Genomic DNA, 23,971 nt, shown 5'->3' with positions numbered 1-23,971 from the left:
TTATGGAAAAGCAAGCTTTTGCAAGTCATGGGAAAGAAAGTCAGGGAAGCAGGGAGGAAATTCCAAAGTTTAACACTTTGAGGACAGAAACTATTAGAGGAGAAGGCTTTCCGGCATCTAGAGACTTCAACAGTTAAGGGGTGGGATTTTGCTGCTGGTCGGGTTAGTAGGGAGTAGGCACAAAAGTTATGAGTTTATCAGCCGAGGTCAAAGACAACAAAAAGTGAAACGAGCACTGCTGATGCAGGTGTTCATATACTCCTCTTCTTTTCCTGTTTCGGTGATGATAAAGCGAAGGTATTTGGACCGATCAACCTCTTTATGGTTGAATATTATGATTAAACTTATGCATTCGTGACCTGAAAGTTTCATCTCTCTGCTGCAGATATTGACAGTGTGAGGTGCTAAGAAAGTAACTCCTGTCATGGATGTGTGTCAGAAGCAGAGATATGCCATTGAATTTTTGGCAAAAGTGCCTTGAGAATGGTGGTGACTACGTTTGTTTTTATTACATAGGAGTCATCACTTATCAAGGCGCAGAGGCCACTCGAGAATAAGGGTTATTGCATGTACAGTAATCAATAGGATAATATCGTAGTAATCGTTAGTAATGGAGATTTTGTAAATTGGATTGCTTAAGGGGGTGGTTAATCAGGAATTTGTTTATGTTAGACTTGAAGAAATCCAAGTTGTAGTCAGGTGGGAAACAGGCAAACAGAAGAGAGTTCCACAGGTGTGCACTTCTAAGAAAGAAGCTTTGTTCATGGAATCTACGTTTTCATTTAGGCACAGATAAAGAGTGGGGAAAATTATTCACAGTGGTTTTAGCTAGACAGGTGTTTTTTGTGAAAGATTGGCAAGGGGGGACCAGAGATTGGAGCTCAGACGAGCACTTGCCATGGAAATAACGATAAAATAAAGACAGGCTCGCAGCATCTCTCCTCTGGGAGAGAGGTTGCAGGGAAGAGAAAAGGGCATCCCCCACTAAGCGAAGAAGTCTATTTTGTACTCTGTCAAGGCAGGATAGGCTGTTTTTAGCAGCTCCTGTCCAGATATGGCAGCAGTACTCTATCCTTGGACGTACTTGGCTCTTATATTGATAAAGAATTGCATCAGTAGTGAGATACCTACTGGAGCGGTAGAAGGATCCCACCATTTTTCCAGCGACCTTGGCAACAGACTTGATGTACGTGTTCCATTTCAGATCAGGAGTAAAGGTCAAGCCCAGAAGCTTGTCAAAACATGGAGCCTCCCCAAGACGAGAGCTATCCATTTCAATTGACGCCAGATGGGGATCAGAGCATTGATGATGTAAAGATAGAAGCTTGGTTTTAAATGCATTCAAAGTAACCAGCCACCTCTTCTCTCATTGTACCATGCGCTCAAGATCAGAGGAGATTCATTTACGACCTTTGATGTGTTGCCATAGATGGTAGTGTCATCAGCATAATTTTTTTTTTCTCGATCTGACATTGATATTAAAAACCTACTTTTTCAATTTAAAAATTATTAAAACGAACTTAAGTTCAAATTACAGCATTCTATAAAAAACATACTACACAGTAAAATAATTTTCGATATGTTTGCAAAAGTGAAACAAAAATTCAACTGTCTCTTGCTGAAATTAGCAACATTTCATGAACTACAGACATTTGGACAGCTACAACAGATAATGCTCCTTTTCCGAGTTTGACAGGTCATTGTTATTTAAATGACTTTGAAAAGTGCAGAGTTGTGTTTAGAGTGGTTCCATTCCCTGGTGCACACACAGGTGCAATAATAAGTGAATAATTGCACAATATTCTGGATGAGTATAAAATCTTTAAAATTTGGTACTTATACAGTTTAGTGACGACATTAAAAAATGGAAATATTGAAAATATTTTTTATTGTACGTAACTGTTATAGACTGAAGTTCTCCGAAAAAAAATTTCACTTCATTTGATCAAGTAGTTTTTTTTTTTTTTTTTACAGCGAAAAACAATTATTTATCACGACGACGTCAACATGGCCATTTTGGAAATGTACCTAGCAGAATACCTCCATTTTAGGCCAAATTTCGCAATCTAGCCTTTTTTTTTTTCTCGCCAGAATGAGATGCGCACAACACATCTGCAATTTTTTTGCGTTTTTTTTATTTTTTTTAATAAGAATACTATTGAATATGCAAAGAAATTGAAGAATGCAAAGAATTGAAGAATTTTTATACGAGATTATTTTTGAAACATGCTCAGTTGGACACGCATGGATAACTTCGAAACAAAATTTTAAATTCGAAAATTTCGAAATTTTGTTTATTTACTTCTGTTACAAATTAAAAAAAAAAAAAAAAAAAAAAATGGCATCTGTCTACGCAAAAAAAAAATTAAAAAAAATCTCATTCTGGTGGGAAAAAAAAGGGCTAGATTGGCCTAAAATGGAGGTATTCTGCTATGTACGGCAGTTACCTGCCCTTGGGTAATTTCTGGGCGCTGCAGTAACATTTCCAAAATGGCCACGTTGACGTAGCCGTGATAAATAATTGTTTTTCGCTGTAAAAAAAAAAAACTACTTGATCAAATGAAGTGAAATTTTTTTTCGGAGAACTTCAGTCTATAACAGTTACGTACAATAAAAATTTTTTTCAATATTTCAATTTCCTAATGTCGTCACTAAACTGTATAAGTACCTAAAATTTTCTTAGTTTTGCAGGATTCAGTAACAAATGTAGTTGATTTAGAATAACTATCATACATTGTAACTCACGTTTATGACGACAACCATTACATCATTTAACAGAAATACAGTTTCTCACTTTATTCACTTTCTATTAGCAATTAGTAAATTAACTGAAATACAGGATTAGCTTCATTTGGAAAAACAAACTCATTCAAGATGCGAGCACATGGTAGAATTCAACATATTATATGCTGAAAATAAATTAAGAACAACAATAAGCTCTTGTAATGTTTGCTGCTGATAAGATTTCTTCTATAACAACTTACCAATGGAGACTTGTTTTTAATAAATATCCAGCTACTGTGTCCATTTGAACTAAATCATCAAAGAAGCAAGTTACAGAACATCAACCATATAAATGATAATACGTACACATTTAGCTCTGAGGTTATTTTTGTTAAAAGCTGTCCAATCTAATTCTATTTCTGACTTTAGTAGAATCGTTACCATTGTTGAACAATTCAGGTTATCAATGGAAACAAGATTGTCATCCTATCTAAATGATAAAAACTTGTCTGTGAACTTTCCTAGACCCATGATTCAAATATTAATTTTAAGATTGGCATGAAAAACATATTTAGAATTGGATTCTACATCTACTGTTCACTGATGATCAGCAGTATACACTACCCTGCTGAGGGTGAAGAAGCACGAACATGTTTAAATTACAATATGACAACTTTAAAACCAACTCACACAAAAAAGTAACGCGTAAAAATGTTGCAAATGATGCTTTCATCACTCCTAATATAACAAGACAGTAGGAAGTAAAAGTGCAATTATTTCTAATTAAATTTTGGCCTTTAGTTTTGAGGTGTGAAAAGTGAACATTGCATCATTTATCACAGCAAAATTGCACTGATGGACAATTTTTAAAGTATCATCAAATAAAACTGAATTAAATGACAGTAAATATCAACATTCATTATAATTCTATACATAACTAGCGGGGAATACCCAGCATGGCCCGGGTATTTGGAGGTGTGTGGTTTTGGGTAAATCAAAACACCCGGGTGTTTGTGTGTGTGGGGGAGGGACAAAATAAAAAGAAAATTTTGGTAGTTAAGTATGAAGGATCGAACCAAAACCCTTGAGGCAAAGTTGGTAATTAAAGTGTGAAAAGAAACGTGCGACGTTAAGCACTAATTAGTAAAAATGTCACAAAAGATGCTTTCATCACTCCTAATATAACAAGACAGTTGGAAGTAAAAGTACAGTGATTTCTAATTAAATTTCGACCTTCATTTTTGAAAGATAAAACGGGAGAAGACTCTTCTTTTTTATATAACAAACGTTATAGTTAAAAAAATAATAGTTAAAAAATATGAATTCGAATGTTTTTTTTTGTAATTTAGAAAGATAAAACGGGAAAAGAATTTTCTTTTTTTATATAACAAACGTAATAGTTATTACTAGCAGGACCTGCAGAAATTCCACGGTAGTTGAAAATTTGTAAAACACATTGTAAATAAAATTAATAAAAAATAAAATAAAACAAATAATGACGAATGTAAAACAATATTTTAGCAAATTCTTTTTTTTTTTTACCTTTTAAAGTTAAAAAGAATTGATGTAAAAAATTTAGATTTCTCTTTCAATGAAAATTTAATGCGCAACATATTGTTTTTTTTTAATAATTTTTTATATAAATTATAAGACAACAGATGTTAATTCATTTGCACATTTTATTTTTTTAATTTTAAAAAGAAACTATAATAAAAAAAAAAAAAAGAAAAGCTTACAGTCTCCTTTCAGCATGACTTTTTTATAATTATAAAATGAAATAGCCAATTTGAAACCGTAAACAGGCAGCTATGATTTTTTGAAAATTTTTCGGGAGGAAATGGTTTTAATGATTTTTAACTGATAAAGAGCGACTATAAAGGGAGATAATTAATTTCTCAATATTTGCGATGGTAGTTTTTTTTGTCACACTGGAAGTACAGACAAGTAAATTAATATTTATATTATTATTTGTACTTACTAGGAGTTCCCACACAGGTCATCATCAGAGCTTACTCACTAACAACAACAACTTGTGGTGTTCCCTGGAGTCTGTGTAACAATATGTCTCACCAGATTTCCAGTACTCTCCTCCACTTTCGAAAACATTTGCAAATTAATTTGCGTTATCGCACCAGATGTTTGTCATTAATTTCTCATTGGTAGCGACCATTGGTCTTCATTGGAATTTGGCAAGGTTCCAGTTCACTTCAAACTCATCCAGTTGAAATCCAGTCAGTGTTTTCACTCTTGTCTTTCCATCCTCCTTGTCCCTTCACAGCTATTTAGTATGGGACCTGTAGATGCCAATACTACGTTTGGAGGGGGGTGACTGTAGTTATTTTACAATTTTGTGGTTTTAATTTTCTTGGTTCCATGTCGGGTTCTGCTATCTTTTTGTTCTTAGTTCTATCTCAGTTTCCATATAGATGGGGTTTGCATTTGCAGTTCTCGTGGGTTAGTTTTGACATTAAAGTGTTTTCCTTGAGATTTCAGCTGTTTTCAGCATCACCGTCTGCGGTATAGTCCCAGTCTTCCACTTGATTTTGAATTCGCCTAGTCTTTTATCAAATTTCTGTGGGACGCTTCCAAGTAATCGTTCAATTATTGGCATCATGTTGATTTTCTTCCGGATACCCTCAAACAGACTACCTCGAAGTTCTCTTCGGTCAGCTCACTCACGGCCGACAAAACGTCAGCTGCCCGAAGGAATGCTACATAGACTGCATCAAGCTCACCCTCCAGCGCTGCAATATCCCCTTCAATCTTTTGGAGACTTTGGCAGCAGACAGAGACACTTGGGGCTCCACGTGTGATAGTGGGATGACCTTCTTTAACAACGAGCATGAGCAAGCAACTACAGAACATCGCACACTGATGAGTGACGGCCACTCACCATCAAAACCCAAATCATGTCTTCCTGTACTCTATTTGTGCAAAGCAGTGCAGATCACATATCGGGCTTCACAGTCATCAACGGAGTCACAGAGTCAATTAAAAAAAAAATAAAATAAAATGAAATTATGAAGAAGACGGCATCCACATGGATGGACTTCCATAACTCCATTGATTTTCTTCAGTTTTCATATTCTTTTCGGTTCTCTGGCAAGTTGTACATATTTCTATCATTTTGATCTGCACCCTGTGGTCTGCTGGGATGCCAGAACCTACAATTTGGTAGTTTCTCTTTATTTTGCTTTGATGAGTTCATCTGTTTGTACCTCTATGTCCTAGTGGATATTGTGCTTTTTGTTTTTCTGTACTATTTCCGATTTGTGCTTGTACCATTTGTCCGCATGTTCGAAGTGTAGCTGTTTGCAGAGCTCCAAGTGTATTGCCTACCCAACACAGTTGTGCCTGCTCTTATATTCTTTTTTGAGCCAGTTTTCTGCATTCAATTATTATGTGGTTTATCATTTCATCTCTTTATCCATTTACTGTTTTCCTGTGTTTTATCGATTTTAGCTTTAATGTGGTTAGTTCTAACTGCGTTGTTCTGTGCAACTGTGAATAATTACGTTTCTCTGTTCATGTGTCCTTTTCTTAGCCACATCCAAGTGTTTTCATAATCCTCTTCTTGTCATTTTGATGTGGCTCTTTTCTTTCTTTCCACTTTTCTTTCTGTTTTTAGTTTCATCGTTTCCTGTATGATAATGTCTCTCACTGCAGTGATCAATCTTTCTGTGTTTCGAATTTCCAAGTATTTTCCAATGTCTTTTACACCATCTTCTACACTTTACAGCCCTCTTGGCCCTGTCGGTGGGGCATTAGAATACACCGACTGCCCCCCTGCAGAGGGTAAAAGTCCCTTAATGGGGGTCCTGGATATGACCTTAAACTATATCCAGTGGTGAGGTCCCAGCTTGCGGGCTTTGGGGAATGTGGAGCCACCCTTTAATTACCATTGCTCCCAGGTCCACTCTGACCCGGAGTGGTAGTACCTGTTAGGGTTCCAACTATGGGTTAAATAGAAACCGACTTGAAAACAACAAATATATTCTATTAAAATTTTTTTCTTCAAAATCTTTGGATTCGGCATTAAATAACCCGAAAAGGGTTGATATGCCGTAAAACAAAAACAACCAACCAACTTTACAGCCCTCTTACTTCTTCATTCCTTTTCATGTAAATTATTATCATCTTTGTGGTATAATGCATTGTGCATTATCATTAGTTTCCTTGCCTTCTGGTCCTAGATATGACCTAAAACTATATCCGATGGTAAGGCCCCACCTTGCGGGCCTTGGGGAGTGTGGAGCCACCCTTTAATTGCCATTGCTCCCAGGTCCACTCTGATCCAGAGTGGTAGTACCTGTTAGGGTCTCAACTATGGGTTAAATAGAATCTGACTTAAAAAACAAATAAACTCCATTAAAAATCGTTCCTCAAAATAACTAGATTCTGCATTAAATAACCTGAAAAAGGTTGATATGCCGTAAAACAAAAACAACCAACCAATCCTTGTCTTCTAATCAAGGTGCAGACATTCTTGCTTGGTCGAGCCTACGAATGGTCTAGAATACCCTGTTAGGGATACTGCCCAGGTGTTTATTCCTTTAATTAAATTTTTACTGTGTAGTTTTGTTTCTAAGAGTTTCCTTTTTCTTTCCAGACACTCTTTTCTAATCATCTCTTTCATTTCTGTACATACTTTCAGAACTTCCGAATATTTGTAAGTCTCATGTTCACCAAGCACCTTCATTTCCTCTTCGTTGGGTAGTTCCATGCCCTCTGATGTCTCTAGTTTTCCCATTTTTATCTTCAGTGTTGCACATTTTTCCATTCCAAATGTTCTGGTTGAAGAGCCTGGTCATGTTTATGAGCTTTTTCAGTTCCTTCTCGCAAATAGTTTTAGATTATCCATGTACATGAGGTGGTTTATTCTTTGTTCTGTGTACATAAACTTGTATCTAGCCTCACATTTCCTAAGTGTGGAGGTGAGAGGCATCATGGCTCTGATAAACATTAGTGGTGATAGCGAGTCTCCTTAGAAAATGCGGTACTTGTACAGTTTAATGAAGACATTAAAAAATGAAAAAAGTTGTATTGTACGTACCCATTATGGAATGAAGTTCTCAAAAAAAAAAATTTCACTTAATTTAATCAAGCAGTTTTTTTTTTTTTTCTTTTACAGAGGAAAATCAAATGTTAATGAGATTGATCGTATCCCACCATCTAGTTTATTTCCTGCATAAGGAGAGGAGAGGCAGGCCAAGGGGGATAATTCCATTACCGCTTAAAGTTTGTCAAAATTTGACAAGATTATTTTGAAACATGTACAAAAAAAATACCTAGATAAATATATATATATTTTTTTTTATTTATTTTACAGAGTTTATATGTCCTTCTGTAATCCTTTTTTTCATTTTGTCCTTTTTTAATCCCTTTTTCGTTTAAAGGCACCCCTCCTCGTTTGCAAAATAGGGGGATACGATCTATCACATTAAAATTTAATTTTTCTCTTTAAAAAAACTACCTGATCAAATTAAGTGATTTTTTTTCCAGAGAACTTCATTCCATAACAGATACGTACAATATAACTTTTTTGTCAATATTTTCATTTTTTAGTGTCTTCATTAAACTGTACAAGAACAGAAAATGCTTCTTCGTATTCTTACATTAGTCATGTGTTGTCTTATAACTGTCAGTTCTAGTCTCCACGGTCCCATTGCTTTCTCAATAATATTAATCCTTGTACATTTTTCAGCATTCAATGATCCATGCTCGAGGGATTCTGTCGTAGGCTTTGCCATGGCTATGTTCTTTTTCCTGCTTTTTGCCTCCTTTTGATCCATGTATAACAAATCATGTGTCGCTCTATTTTTCTTTCCGGCATCCTTTTAATTCTTCGAGCAGTAGCAGTATCACACAATAACAAAAATATTGAATAAAAATTTTTTTTGAATGGAACCCTGTATTTAATCCATGAAGGTAGCATGCTTTTGTTCCATCAGCCATGACTGGGTATAAGCCCTAAGTAATTGTCAATTGTATTTTCGGGTCACCCGCACTGAAGATTGAACCTTCAATCTCCAAAAATGTAACTTTTACAACTGACTTTCATCAAGTATCCTATCCACTGAATTTCTAGTGCAAGTCCAAAATTCAACCTAATAAAAAACAAAATACAGTAAACATAAATTGATCCAGTAGATTTCTTTTTAGATTAAAAAAAAAAAAATTTTATGAAAAAGCAAGAATGATGGGTCTTGATCCACCATATTAAATAAAGAGAGACAACTCAATTTGAACTACCAAGATTTAAACTAAGTCTTGTAATGACTATAGGATACTATTAGTTGCTACATATCATATAAAAATTTTTTTAAAAAATGTTCTTAATAAAAGAAAACCTACTTGATCAATCTATGTGATTTTTGGAATATGACATTTTCGTTCCATGACAAGTATATACGTGAAGATTTTTCTGTAGTTTTGATTTTTAATAAAGCTGAATTCTGGATGAGAACCACATTTTCTTACTTTTCTGGTTTTTCAAAAATAAATTATTAAAACTTGAAAGTTTTTATATACACGCACACACACATACAAAAAAAGAGGCTCATTTTTTTTTCGGGGGGGGGGGGGGGTCCATATTTTTGCCTAAAATACAGTAAAAAAAAATATTAGAATGACTTCAAAGAGATAATCACTAATTGTTATAACTGCCTCACCTCTTTTTGAAAATTCAAACGATTTATATAATACTCTGATTGTAAACAAAAAAAAAAAAAAAAATTGCTCCCACTTTTTCCAAATTCTTAACCTTAGTAATTTAAATGATTGTTAATCATCTATTATTGTTTTGCCAGTTGCCCATAAATTCGCTGCTGAGTCTAAATCCTTTTCAATGATGCATTATTTTATTATTTTGGTATTAACCCTCCCTCCCTTTCATTGTGTTGAGGAGTTTACATAAAAATAAACAAGATGAAACAACCGAACACTATCCTTCATTGTTCCTATTTACAATGTCTCCCCACGGGACAGAGTTAGAGACCAGGGTCGTTTTTAAATGTAGAGAAAAGGAACAAAAATAAAAATTGTCTCAGTTATGAAGGATTTCGTCTCCACTGACAGAGAACAAGAAATTGAAGTGCAGCATCTGTTGATCTTGACCCAAAGGCCATCCTTCATTGTTTTTTTGTCTTAATTTCTAGTAAATACTAATTCATTAAATTTATTTGCCCCCACCCTCACCTTTATCTATTATAACTCTATAGGACTAATTCCCCCCCCCCATTCAGCTGAACTTCATCGTATCAAGCAGGGTTTTTTTTACAAGATAGTCACCACTTATCAAGGCCTGGAAGCCACTCGGGGATAAGGGTTATTGCATGTACAGTAATCAATGGGATAGTATCGTAGTAATCGTTAGTATTGGAGATTTGATAAAGTGTCTTACTTAAGGGGGCGATTCATGAGGAATTTGTTTACGTTGGACTTGAAGACATCCAGGTTGTAGTCAGGTGGGGAACAGGCAAATGGGAGAGAGTTCCACAGCATGCACTTCTAAGAAAGAAGCTTTGTTAATGGAATCTACGTTTTGGTTTTAGCACAGATAAAAAGTGGGGAAAATTTTTGACAGTGGTTTCAGCTAGACGAGTGTTTATCGTGAAAGATTGGCGAGTGGGGGGGGGACTAGAGATTGGAGCTCAGACGAGCACTTGCCATGGAAGTAACGATAAAACAAAGACAGGCTCGCAACGTCTCTCCTGTGGGAGAGGTTGCAGGGAAGAGAAAAGGGCATCCCCCACCAAACCACAAAGCCTATTTTGTACACTGTCAACAAATTAACGCTTTTTCTTCACAGGTCTATTTTCCATGGCATTAGTTGTAAGTCAGCATCTTCTGTCACTAATTTAATATACGTCTTGACAGATCTTCCTACTTTAGTAGTTTCATGTTTAGGACCCCACAGTACCACATCACTGGTGACCTCATCTTTTCTTCTGTAGCAATGTCCGGCATGTCGTGTTCTTATTTCTCCTATTACTGAAGAGATCCTAGGCAACTTACCATACAGACGACTAAACGTTGGATATTTTTTTTTTTTTTCCATTTTAACACTGCCTGGAGCATTCTAGTGTAAGTTCCATCTAGCATCAACATTCTAATCCACATTTGGCATCAATTGAAATGAATGGCTCTCGTCTTCAGGAGGCCTCAAGTTTTGACAAGCTTCTGGGCTTGACCATTACTCCTGATCTTAAATGGAACACGTACATCAAATCTGTTGCCAAGGCCGCTGGAAAAATGGTGGGATCTTTCTATCGATCCGGTAGATATCTCACTGCTGATGCTATTCTCTATCTATATAAGAGCTAGGTACGTCTAAGGATGGAATACTGTTGCCACATCTGGGCAGGAGCTGCTAGAAAGGACTTGTCCTGCCTTGATAGCGTTCAAAATAGACTTCGTAGCCTCGTAGGAGATGTCCTTTTCTCCTCCTTGCAACCTCTATCTCACAGAAGAGATGTTGCGAGTTTGTCTCTGATGTATCGTTATTTTCATGGAAAGTGTTCGACTGAGCTTCAATCTATGGTCCCCCCCTCGCCAAACTTTCACAAGAAACACTCGTCTAGCTGTAAACACTATCAATAATTTCCCCCACTCTTTATCTGTGCCTAAACCTAAACGTAGATTCCATGAAAAAAGCTTCTTTCTTAGAACTGCACGCCTGTGGAATTGTCTTCCGTTTTCCTGCTTTCCGGCTGACTACAATATGGTTGTGTTCAAGTCTAACGTAAATAAGTTCTTGATGAGCCGTTCCATATAAGTTATCAAATTTACGAAATTTTCATTACTAATGATTACTATATTGTCCAATTTCTACTGTACACTTATCCTTGAGTGGCCTCTTGGCCTTGATAATGTGGTGATGCCTATGTAAAAAAAAAAAAAAAAAAAAGAAGCTTAATTCCAAGTGAAAGCAGCACAGGCTCTAAAAAAAGTTTTTCTTGATCTGTTCTTAGAGGGCAGATTTCCATATAACTTTCAGCCGGCTGAGCTGATTTTCTATCTACAGTATTCAGAGCAACTGATGTGAAATTCATAGACTACACCCTTCTTTATAAGTTTATATACATTTTGCTGTTCTTTGTCTCATATATATGGGGGAGTTAAAAGAATATATCTGTCCATGCTATGGCCTCAGTCACAAAACAGACAAAATATAGAAAAGAACTTCAACTTGCTTTTTCTTTGTAACAACGTTATCTCCATCTCTAACATGATCTCTTCTTTTAAAGCCTTTATTTTTCCCTACCAGTGATGTTATTTTGCATGCATTTGCATATAGCTGCCCGTGCTATGTTACATATATATATATTATCTCCTAAAAAATTTTGTAAGACTCGATACAACAGGATGAATTATTCTGTTCCTATTCACTTCAGGATTCTGATATATAAAACGTCAGGGAACCTACAAAACATGTAGCCTCAGTCACAAAACAGACAAAATATAGAAAAGAACTTCAACTTGCTTTTTCTTTGTAACAACCTCTATTTTCTCATTGTTTCGGTCATAACATCACCCATGTGACAGTTACTCTAACAAGATCTCGGACTTTATTCACACCTCTCACGTGATCATCTTCTTGAATGTCATCCACACCTTGTGATCTCGAACGTTATCTCCATCTCTAACGTGATCTCTTTTTTAAAGTCTTTTTTTTTTTTCCCCTACCGGTGATGTTATTTTGCATGCATTTGCATATAACTGTTTAAGTTTTAATTTTTTGTCTTTAATATAGCAAAGGTGTTAAAAAAAAAAAAATGCACAGTCAGCATTTTAAATTATTCAGCAAAATCCCACTGCTTCACTGTAACATTCTATTCTAATAACTTCTTTCCTTGACTTGTTCCTTGTTTCACCGTCTGTACCAACATGCAGAAGTTTAAATGTAATGTTTTGGGTCCTATATAGTAAAGGGGTGGGATTTTGCTACCCCCTCAGATTTGTTGGAATTGAGAACTCATAAACTAAAAAAAATATGATGGAACTTGCCTGGTATTAATGTAGGGAAACAATTTGTCATTAAAAAAAATTTTTTTTTTTTTTAATGGTAAAAGTCTTACACATGTTAAAACTAGGCAAGTTTGATAAATAATTTCATTCTAATGTGTTTTATATACATTATGTGTTGTTTTATGTATTTTATTTATGAGGGTCGTTCCAAAAGTAACCCACCCCCCTTTTTAAAACTCAAAATGTTAAAAAAAAAAACTACAAAGACAGGACTAGTCCCATTAAAACGAATGACTTTTTGTGCCTTAAAATTTATTTTTCTACATAGTCACCACCATTCTCACTGCCCTTTTGCCAGGAATTCAATGACACATCTTTGCTTCTGATGCACGTCCATGACATGGGTTACTTTCTTAACCTTGCACCATTAATATCTGCAACGGAGAGATGAAACTTTCTGGTCATGAATGCATAAGTTCAGTCATCATAACAATGCAATTTTAAAATACCCCTGATCCATTTGGGCGGAATAAAAAATAGGAGGCATTACTTTTGGAACGTCCCTTGTAATATTGTAAGTGTTCTCATCATAACAGCCAAGATGAGAATAATAGTCCAAACAATCCCAAAAATAATTATCAATCCTCAAGTCAAAAATATACAAACTTCGGTAATAATATAGTTTTGACTTCAAACAGACAGATGCTAAATCTCCAGTACTAGTAGTAGTAGTAGACTTTTTAATTAAATTTTTTTTTGGCGCTTCTACACTATCAGAACGAAATTTCGGAAATCGTAATACTGAATTTCGAATGAAAACAATGGTATCTACGTATTCCTCGTATTTTTAAGATGATTATATCCAAAAATTACGAAAATCGATAAGGTAGAAAATTATTTATTAAAGAAAATAGAATTTGAAGAAAACGATCGTATTTGCTTATGTATAACACAGGACAGTTCAAGAGGGAAGTGATTTTCCGTTTTGATTTGTATTATAAAAACAAGATGGCCGCAATTTTTCGCCTGCTAACACGATTAAAGTTTTTTTTATTTTTTATTTTTTTTAAATAATTCAGTAATATTTAGGTAATCTCGACTGTATAATTTGGAAGCTAACATTGTAATTTGTTAAAATTGACAAAAAAAAATAGCATAAACCATTGTTTTTTTTTTATTTGAAAACTCCATTTATTGATTACAAAGTTTCGTTGTAATAGTGTAGAAGCGCCAATTTTTTTTTTTTTTTTTTTTTTTTTTTTTTTTTTTTTTTTTTTTTTTTGCAAAATTATTAAAAAAAAAAAATACTTGAAATACTGTACAACCAATTATTGTGACAATATGTACATTTTCTGTCTGGCAGATAGGTTTTATGAAATTTAAATATAAAAAGGCTTTATTTATTATCACTACTCTTCCCCTCCACCCATACTATCGACTGTTACTGCTTGTTGATCCCCTCTTCCCATAAAACTAATTCTAAGAAAACGAAAACTAGTTTTATAGTTCATGCAAGTCTCCAGTGTCAATGTTGCATGTACTTTTAAAAAAATATGACTTATTTTCTTTTCCAGTTTAGCTAAGTATTTGTTAGGCCATTTCCTTTTTTTCTGTTTTTTTTTTTTTTTTTTTTTTTTTAATATTAATATTACACAGGACTCTACAGACAAATTTATCTTTAGTTGAGCTTTGACAATTAAAGATTTTCGGGATCAAGTAAAGATTAGATACCTCGTAGCAGACGACAAAAATAAGCGAACAATTCAAGGGGCACCGTTTGTTCGATATTGACATTGCCGTTAGTTGTTTCTAAACTTGTAAACAGGTCAAATAGCAGACATATTAGAATGTTCGCGAGCAAGGTTTTTTAAAAAATATATGGGTTTGTATTACTGTACACATAGATTTGAAAAAGTTGTCAAAAAACAAATATATAACAAATAAATGTTATCAAAGGCAAGATAAGTTACTTTCCTACCAAACTGGATATATTTTTCGTGTTTTTATTCAATGTAACATGTTTATTCAGCTCGAAAAGCATACAGTGTTTACCGATGTATTGGAAAATTCAAAATGGCGCCCGATTCTCTCTTTAACACGGTAAGTTTGGGAAAAGGTGTTATAAATAATAAACTAGACAAAAAATACTGTTAGAAATTCCCTCAATATATCTTACCATGACATAAGTTGACATATATTCGGTGTTTTTTTGAGAGTATTTTGTCTAATTTATTATTTATAACACCTTTTCCCAAAAGTTTGAAATGAGCATTTATTATTTGTATTATTCGGACTACTGTTTCGTAAGGACCCATGGCATAGTGAATAAAGTACATGGTAAAAAATTCAGTTATAAAAGTTGCACTCTTTAGGAGGTTGAAAGTTCAATCCTAAATGCAGGTGACACTCAGAATACAATCGTGAATTATTTAGGATTTCTACCCAGTCATGGCTAACAGGACAGGATCATTCTACCCAGGTGAATTAAATAAAGGGGTCCTGTTCAAAATTCTGTGCAGATTCCTAAGTTTGGCAAAATACAGAAGAGACGTTGCAAGCTTGCCTCTGCTTTATCATTATTTTTATGGCAAGTGCTCCTCTGTTCCAATCTATGGTCCTCCCTGGCCTGATTTTCATGAAAAACACTCGTCTATCTGAAACCACTATGAATAATGTCCCCTACTCTTTATCTGTGCCTAAACCTAAACGTAGCTTCCATGAACAAAGCTCTTTTTTAGAATTGCCTGCCTGTAGAACTCTTTCGTTTTCCTGCTTTCCAACTGACTATAATATGGTCGCCTTCAAGTCCAATGTAAACAAATTCTTGATGAGCCATCCCCTTAAGTAATCCAATTTACCAAATTTCCACTACTAACGATTACTACAACATTTTCCCATTGACTACTGTACATTCATTAACCCTTATCCTTGAGTGGCCTCTGGGTTTTGGTAAGTGGTTACTCCTTTAAAAAAAAAAAAACAAAAAAAAAACAAAACTGGCGAAGGTTATAGTGACCAAAACGTTGTGAAAATAACACTCGAGATAAGAACAGTAGTTCGAAGACTCCAAATAATATATATATTTTGCAATTCAAACAAAATCATTGTTATTTAATTTTTTTTTTTCGTTCATTTCAAACAAGGCACATTGCAGTCTAGTCTGCATTTTAACTGTGCTTTAAAAAAAACTTACAAAAGATATAATTACATATCTTATTATTCAGTGATAGTGAACAGGTGGGCATAGTGAGGAGGTTGAGTTCTATAACTCAATAGCCATTCAACTCTTGATCAAAATTTGAATTACTTTATATAAGTTTTTTAGTTGCGTGCAAGCGACTCTATAAGTCACTCCGTCGATCGGTCTGTCCGTAACACTTTTGTGCTTGGCCTTTTTAGTTAAGATCAAAGGTCTGTTGTTAATAGATGCTGTTCTTAGCTTTTTAAGCTTTTCTTGGCCTTTTGGACAAGATCAACGTGTAGTATCTGTTCTTACTACATGCTGTACTTATGTTTTTAACTTTGTGATATAAAGTGGGGGATCACTTTTCTGTATTAATGTAATGTAAGATGATCACCCACTTTACAACCAGTCAGTCTCAAAGCCATTCAAGTCATTCTCCAGATCATTCAAGTTGTTTTTGAAGGATTCCAGTTATTTTTTAAGCATTCAAGTCATTCTTAAGGTCATTCACTTCATCCTTAAGTTCATTAAAGTCATTCTAAGTCATTTACTTTTTATTTATTTAAGTCATTTCAGCCCATTTTTCGGCCATTTTAGTTTATCTTTAAGAATTTCATGTCAATCCTACATTCATGCATTACGCGGGAGCATGCGACTAATGGCTATCGGCCTTGTTTGACCTAAGAGACTAGCTTGATAGAATCCAGATTTATAAGGGGGGGGTAGCCTGAGTGGTGACTTAGGCAGCAAGTGGTTTGCTCACATTACGTTTAAATTCCTACATATTTTCACAGTCAGATAGAGCAGAAGGAAGAGTATTCCAAGCGCAAGAAGTCTGCAGAAAGAATTTATACGATATCTGGGGGCCTTTAAAAAATAAATAAATAAATTAAAAAAAAAATCTCCTTTCCACACCAAACAAGGCTTATTGTTACTTGAACGTAAGGAGCTACTATTTGGGATCAGGTCTAACAAGGGATTGTGGAGAGTTTAGTGAGATGTTTGTTTACATTACATTTAAATTTCTGCATGTCAGTACAGTCAGGGAAGCAGAAACAGGGAGGGAATTCCAAAGTCTAGCAATCCGAAGGGAAGAAACTATTAGAGCAAAAGACTTTCTGGCATCCATGGACCGCAACAGTGAAGGGGTGGAATTTTTCCTACTTATTAGGTTTGTCCGGAGTATGTACTTCAAGGGGGCACAGGTACTAGGAGTTTCTCAAAGCACATTCCATTAAAGTACTTGTAAAACAGGCACAAGGATGCAATATTGCAGTGATGAGACGGAGGTTGGAGCTTGGCTGATAGTGCGGAGCCTATCAGATTTAAGATTCTTTCTTTGGAACTTTGGGAGAGACAAGTGGTCGTATATGCACCAGCCTATTTGCGGCAACAATACTCCATGCATGGTGAGTAGTGGTTTCGTAAAGATATAGGATACTCTCAGGTGCAAGTAATTTTCTAGCATGGTAGAGGAAGCCCACCTTTTTGTCACCAATGTATTTGTTTCAATTTATGTTGCTTATAAATATTACGCTGAGGTGTTTGAACAATGTAAATTTGCCATCTACATAGATCATCCACTTACGTTCGCACTACATGCTAAGCCGGACAAACATTCAAAGTCTATTAACGTAGTATTTCACGTCCACTAAAGGTGAATCTGATGGGACAAACATGGCCAAACACTTTAATATTTTATCCAACGTTGAAAATCAAGAGCTGCATAGCACAAGGCTAGTAATCAATGATATGAATCTCGCCTGTCTGTTTAAATGTATGTATGTATGTTTGTATGTATGTCTCAAACTTTCGACAGATGTGTTGGAATCTAACGAAACTGGTGTTATTTTTTAAACCTTGAACTTTCAGACGACAAATATCGAAAAATTGACCAAAAACGTTAATTCCTTCACCCTCAATGGAGCACTTTTCTACAAGGAGGGGTTGCTTTTTTCGCCAATATTTTCGAAAGTCATCCCCTCTCTTCGATTGACTAGCCTTAATTTAAACTTTCGCCACTTCCAGTTTGGCGATGGGCGCAATGGCAAAGACGTCACGGTTTCTTTTTTCACATTCTTTTCCTTTGTGGTACGGGTTCAAGCCTGCCTGCCTACTACCTCTTTTTTTTTTTTTTTTTCTCAACACACACCTCCAAACATCCGGGCAATGCCGGGCACTCACACTAGTTGCTAATAAAGTCATTCCATTGGAAGCTGGCTGATAACTCTGATAGTAATTATAGTACACTTAATATCCAATATTTTGTTCTTGGAAAAGGCAAGATTCAAACTATTGTAATGAGTGGTAATTGCTTCCAGGAATGATAACATAAAATCCAGCACAATATTAGAGCATGCATTAGTTTCAGCAGAAATATTAATCAGTGGGTTGGCTTCAGGCCATTATTAAAAATAATCAATACAGGATGACCAAAGTTCAACTAAGTTAATGGTGTATGTTTTATGCAAGTGAGGTTAAAGAGGAGTACTTTCACCTTCACCTGTCGCATGGTGGTTGCCGTTGGAGCGCTACAGATGACCTGTCAACCAGTCTTCTCCATCCTTCCCTATCCTCCGTATGTTTAACAGCCTCACTGAGCTTCAATCCTGTCTATTCTGTTATGTTGTTTTTCTATCCCTTTTTCTGTCTTCCTCTCTTTTTTTCTTCCTCTGACTGTGGTCCTGGATATGACCTTAAACTATATCCGATGGTGAGGCCCCAGCTTGTGGGCTTTGGGGAATGTGGAGCCACCCCTTAATTGCCATTGTTCCCAGGTCCATTCTGACCCAGAGTGGTAGTACCTGTTAGGGTCCCAACTATGGGTTAAATAGAAACATTTTTGAAAAAAAAAATCAAATATTCTATTAAAAACTTTTTCTTCAAAATCACTGGATTCAGTATTAAATGACCTAGAAAGGGTTGATATGCCGTAAAACAAAAACAATCAATGAATCAATCCTCTGACTGTTCCCTGGAGCACTGTCTTGGCAAGCCTCTCTCCTCTTGTTATGTGGCTGAACCATTTTTGTTTGCACCTCCTTATTATGGCAAGAAGATCTTCATAAGGACTTGCCTTATTCTGTTTTTGACTTCCTCATTGGTTATGTTGTCTTTGTAAGAGATGCCAAGCAGTTTTCTGAAGCATCTCATTTCTGAGACCTGAATCATCTTCTCTGATCCTGCTGTAAAGGCTCCATGTTTCACAAGCATACAGAAAACTGAGTGGAGAATGGAACGCACGAGTCTTAACTTTGAGCTGAGCTTGATTGCCTTGTCTTTCCAAATGATGTTCAACTTAGGAGCACAAGTCTTCATGAAAATTCAGAGTGCTTCAATTTTTGTGAAATTTTAACAATAGGTATTAGACATCAATTAATGAAGATTCCGTAAATTTCAGTTCCTTTGGAGTATTTTAAAGGGATTTTGGAGTCATAATATGGTCACAAAGTTGAAATATCAGATTTGTATTGTATTTGATTCATAGTCATTAAAATCCAATTAACTTAAGCAAGATTCCTTGAATTTCAGTTTTCCCGAAAACCTCTTAAGTTTAAACTTTAAATTTTGGGCATTTTTTTGAAATCCAAATAATGTAATGGATTTTGATGAAAATTAGAATATGGATTCTAAACATAAGGTTTAATATCATTATATCTTGATTTTAATCTTTGCAAGAAGACATAAGAGATGCAAAACTGTTCTGTTCAGGAAACTCATTTTAACCATTGAGTGTATGTGTGATGAAAATTAGATGCTTGTCTAGAATAGCCCCTCTAAAATAAAACAAAAAAAAATCTGTATGATATATGTATCTATGACAGGAAGAAAATATCGTATGCCAAACATCATGTAAATTGATCAAGTACTTATATTTTCATTAAGAAAATTAAATTTTATGTCAAGATCATGTATGAGTGACGATCTCACTATGCCATCTTGAGAACAGTCTGAAGGAACAAGGGAGATAACTCCAAATCGATATTTTAGAAAGCCATGGAGGGAGGACATTGGAAAAAAAAACTCAAATTTTTTTTTTTTTTTTTTTTTTACACAGTGATCACCACTTATCAAGGCCCGGAAGCCACTCAGGGATAAGGGTTATTGCAAGTACATTACGTTAGTGTGGAGATTTGATGAAATGTTTATTTAAGGGGGTGGTTCATTAGGAATTTGTTAACATTGGACTTGAAGACATCCAAGTTGTAGTCCGGTGGGAAGCAGGCAGATGGAACAGAGTTCCACAGGCGTGCAGTTTTTTTTTTTTTTTTTTACATAGGCATCACCACATTATCAAGGCCAAGAGGCCACTCAAGGATAAGGGTTAAAGAGTGTACAGTAGAAATTGGACAATATAGTAATTATTAGTAATGAAAATTTGGTAAATTTGATAACTTATATGGAACGGCTCATCAAGAACTTATTTACGTTAGACTTGAAGACAACCATATTGTAGTCAGCCGGAAAGCAGGAAAACGGAAGACAATTCCACAGGCGTGCAGTTCTAAGAAAGAAGCTTTGTTCATGGAATCTACGTTTAGATTTAGGCACAGATAAAGAGTGGGGGTAATTATTGATAGTGTTTACAGCTAGACGAGTGTTTCTTGTGAAAGTTTGGCGAGGGGGGACCATAGATTGAAGCTCAGTCGAACACTTTCCATGAAAATAACGATACATCAGAGACAAACTCGCAACATCTCTTCTGTGAGATAGAGGTTGCAAGGAAGAGAAAAGGACATCGCCTACGAGGCTACGAAGTCTATTTTGAACTCTATCAAGGCAGGCCAAGTCCTTTCTAGCAGCTCCTGCCCAGATGTGGCAACAGTATTCCATCCTTGGACGTACCTGGCTCTTATATAGATAGAGAATAGCATCAGCAGTGAGATATCTACCGGATCGATAGAAAGATCCCACCATTTTTCCAGCGGCCTTGGCAACAGATTTGATGTACGTGTTCCATTTAAGATCAGGAGTAATGGTCAAGCCAAGAAGCTTGTCAAAACTTGAGGCCTTCTGAAGACGAGAGCCATTCATTGCAATTGATGCCAGATGTGGATCAGAATGTTGATGATGTAAAGAGAGAAGCTTGGTTTTAGATGCATTAAAAGTAACCAGCCACTCCTTACCCCATTGTACTACGTGCTCAAGATCAGAGGAAAGAGAATTGGAGAGAACTTGGTCGTTTACTGTCTTAGATGTGCTACCATAAATTTCAAAATAAAACTACTTGATCATTTTACATGATTTTTAGTGTATGATTTTTTTTGTCACAGGTATGTATATTATATTGATTTTTTTTTTTTTTTTTTCCATAAGAAGGGGAAGTTCTGGACAAGCACTGAAAGTTATATTGTTTGTTTCAGTAAATTGTTTGCTTATTAAATTTTAATTTTTATTAGCGTAAATGCATAGGTATAAAAGTCAAAATCTCAAGTAACTCTCCACAAAAAATATGATGTTACTGGGTTTCTGACTAACATTGATGTTATTTTTTCCTTTCCCTTTGCAAAACTCAATCATGTTCTGCAAAGTTAAAAAGAAAAACAAAAAAAAATTTTTATCTTCACAAAACAACCAAACCAAACACCATGAATAAATATTTGAAGATATAAAGAATAATAAAAACTTTTTCCAAAATAACTGGATTTAGCATTAAATAACCTGAAAACAACCAGTGAAAAAAAAGAGAAGACAACATTTCCTTCTTCACTGAACGCATTAATCTTTATTTTAATATCAGTTGTAATTGTTCTATTTTTTTCGACTTGAGATTTACCGAAACTTTCTATTTTATAGGCAGAAGATTTCAAGAGTCTCATGAAACTGGAATTGGAAAAAAATGAGTTGGAAGAGAAAAGAAAAAACATTTCTGATATGATGGCTGCCCTCTCTAAAGTCAAGGTGAGCTCCTTCTTTTTAATTTTTTTTATTATTTTTTAGATTACTAATTATTATTTTTTATATTTTTAATTATTTTTTATATTTATTATTTTTATTATTATTTTTTATTTTATTATTTTTTATATTTTTAATCTCTAAACAAATCAATTTTAACATTTTGATTTTTTTCTTGTTTTGGTATCAGAGTTGAAATCTCATTTTGTTGCAGGAGAAATGTATGCAATTATAAGTTAGGGAACTCATCCATAATAAAATAAAAAAAAAACTTTGAAATAATTGTACATAACTAGAGGAGCATGTAGAAGAATGAACGAAGAGAAAAATGGTTGAAAAAGATCAGGAAAGGAAATTATGAGTTTATATACTGGGGGGGTAGGGAGCAGATAAAATTGTCGCTCTAGAATAGACGACATGCTTCCATTTCCGTTTGATGAAAACCGGTTTTCTTTTTTCGTTGCATACCATCTACTAGTTGGCCAGTTGTCTACAAATCCCAAGAGCAATAGCAGCCTTCTATCAAGTCTGAAAGTGACACAATGTTCAACAAGTAAGATTGGAGATGCGCCGCTGTACAACTCATGCTCTCTACCGATCCAAGTTATGACAACAGGACCATTGCCAGCACCCTCAAAATGCATCGATGGATTGCCACAAATAACAGGGACGTGCCCAGGGTGAGGAAAACAAAGTTTCCAGCCACGGTTATAGTCTTTGGTGTGATTCGAGTGAGAGCCACATTATGCCACCTCACATCTTCAAAGTCAGCTTGAAAGTCAACACCAATGTGTACCGGATGTGTTGAAGAATGTAGTGATCCACTGGTGCAATCAGTTGGCTGCTGGCAGACCCTCGGTGTAGCAATAGGACTCGGCACCAGCCCACAAGTTCAAAGAGACCTAGGCTTGGTTTCAGGAGTGCTACAGCTTTGTACCCTTCTTTCACTGACTCCACTCTTCCCCTAACCTGAATCCGCTGGACTACTTCGTTTGGTCATGCATCAAGAACATCACCAACATGACCTCCCACAGCACCAAAACCAGCCTGATCGCCGCCATCTGCCAAGTATTCGCAGAGCTCCCACTGGCACTTGTGGAAAAGGCATGCTTCCACTTCTGAGCCTGTATCGATGTGGTGATTGAGGCTGAAGGCGGCTACATTGATTAGATGTCAGCTCTACTACATAATCAAGTTACATGAATTGATTTTTTTCAATCAGTTTTAAAATAAAGCTGCAGCGTTTTTTTCTTTACGGTGACAAATTTATTGCTCTATCCTGTATATAGTATAGATTGTAGGACTAGGTTAATATTCTGTAAGTAAAGTCTAAATTTTTAGAAATACATGATTTTTGGTAGGGTACACACTGATGTCCAGTGATAGTGTTCTTTCAAAGGGCTTCTGCTGGGTGCTATTACTAAGCGTCATTCTTTTTTGTATGAATCAGATGATTTTTGTTGCCATTTATTTCCCTGATATCTTCCTGGTTAGAATTCTTTCTAGAAAGACATTGTGTACTTATGGGAAGGATAATGTGAAGGTTGCCAACATCTTTAAGTGAAAGTGATTTTATGGAACAAACTGGATCTGAGCTTGGTACACCCAGCTCGTCAGACCGTGTTGTTAACCATGTAGCCACCGTCACCTCCTTATTGCAGGAACTGATAATGGTGGTGTGTCTCATGACCATTTAGATATGCAAGACAAATGCAGTAATGGAAAAATGGTGTGATACAATTGTGGCCTGGGAAATCACTTAGCTCTGTATTCTTTCTTACTAAATGTCTTTTACACTTACATGTTGATTTTATTTTGAAAGTGAAAATTAAATGGTTGTTCAACATCTAATGAGTTACTAAAAAAGAGTGGCGCTAGAAAGATTATAGAAAATTTAAATTAATTCTTTATTCCTGCTTCAGACTTAATTAATTTTCCAGACATTTGTTTTTGTAGGCATTTGTTTTTATAGCACTTTTTATACAGCATTTGTTTGTATAGCACTTTTTATACAGCATTTGTTTGTATAGCACTTTTTATACAGCATTTGTTTTTAGAGCACTTTTTATACAGCATTTGTTTTTAGAGCACTTTTTATACAGCATTTGTTTTTAGAGCACTTTTTATACAGCATTTGTTTTTAGAGCACTTTTTATACAGCATTTGTTTTTAGAGCACTTTTTATACAGCATTTGTTTT

At 35.3% G+C, this 23,971-nt stretch overlaps 1 protein-coding gene and 1 pseudogene across 8 annotated transcripts in view; both read left to right on the top strand.

Annotated features, from left to right (window-relative positions):
• LOC145285901 (serine--tRNA synthetase-like protein Slimp) overlaps positions 1-23,971 on the top strand; it is a 378,960-nt gene that overhangs the window by 94,361 nt on the left and 260,628 nt on the right. For 7 of the 8 annotated variants that reach the window (XM_080134374.1, XM_080134369.1, XM_080134372.1 and 4 more), the window contains exon 3: positions 21,674-21,778. In XM_080134374.1, coding sequence (XP_079990500.1) covers positions 21,674-21,778 — 105 coding nt within the window. Of the gene's footprint in view, positions 1-14,669; positions 14,794-21,673; positions 21,779-23,971 lie in introns of those variants that run through there. The other variant, XM_080134375.1, reaches the window with a different exon arrangement.
• Positions 16,140-16,287, top strand: LOC145286776 (U2 spliceosomal RNA; annotated as a pseudogene).

This window comes from Euprymna scolopes, chromosome 10, assembly GCF_053919585.1.
Source record: "Euprymna scolopes isolate OS-2025 chromosome 10, ASM5391958v1, whole genome shotgun sequence".
Classification (NCBI taxonomy): Eukaryota; Metazoa; Mollusca; class Cephalopoda; order Sepiida; family Sepiolidae; genus Euprymna; species Euprymna scolopes.
Note: the sequence above shows the minus strand (reverse complement) of the source record. Positions and strands in the feature narration are given on the sequence as shown.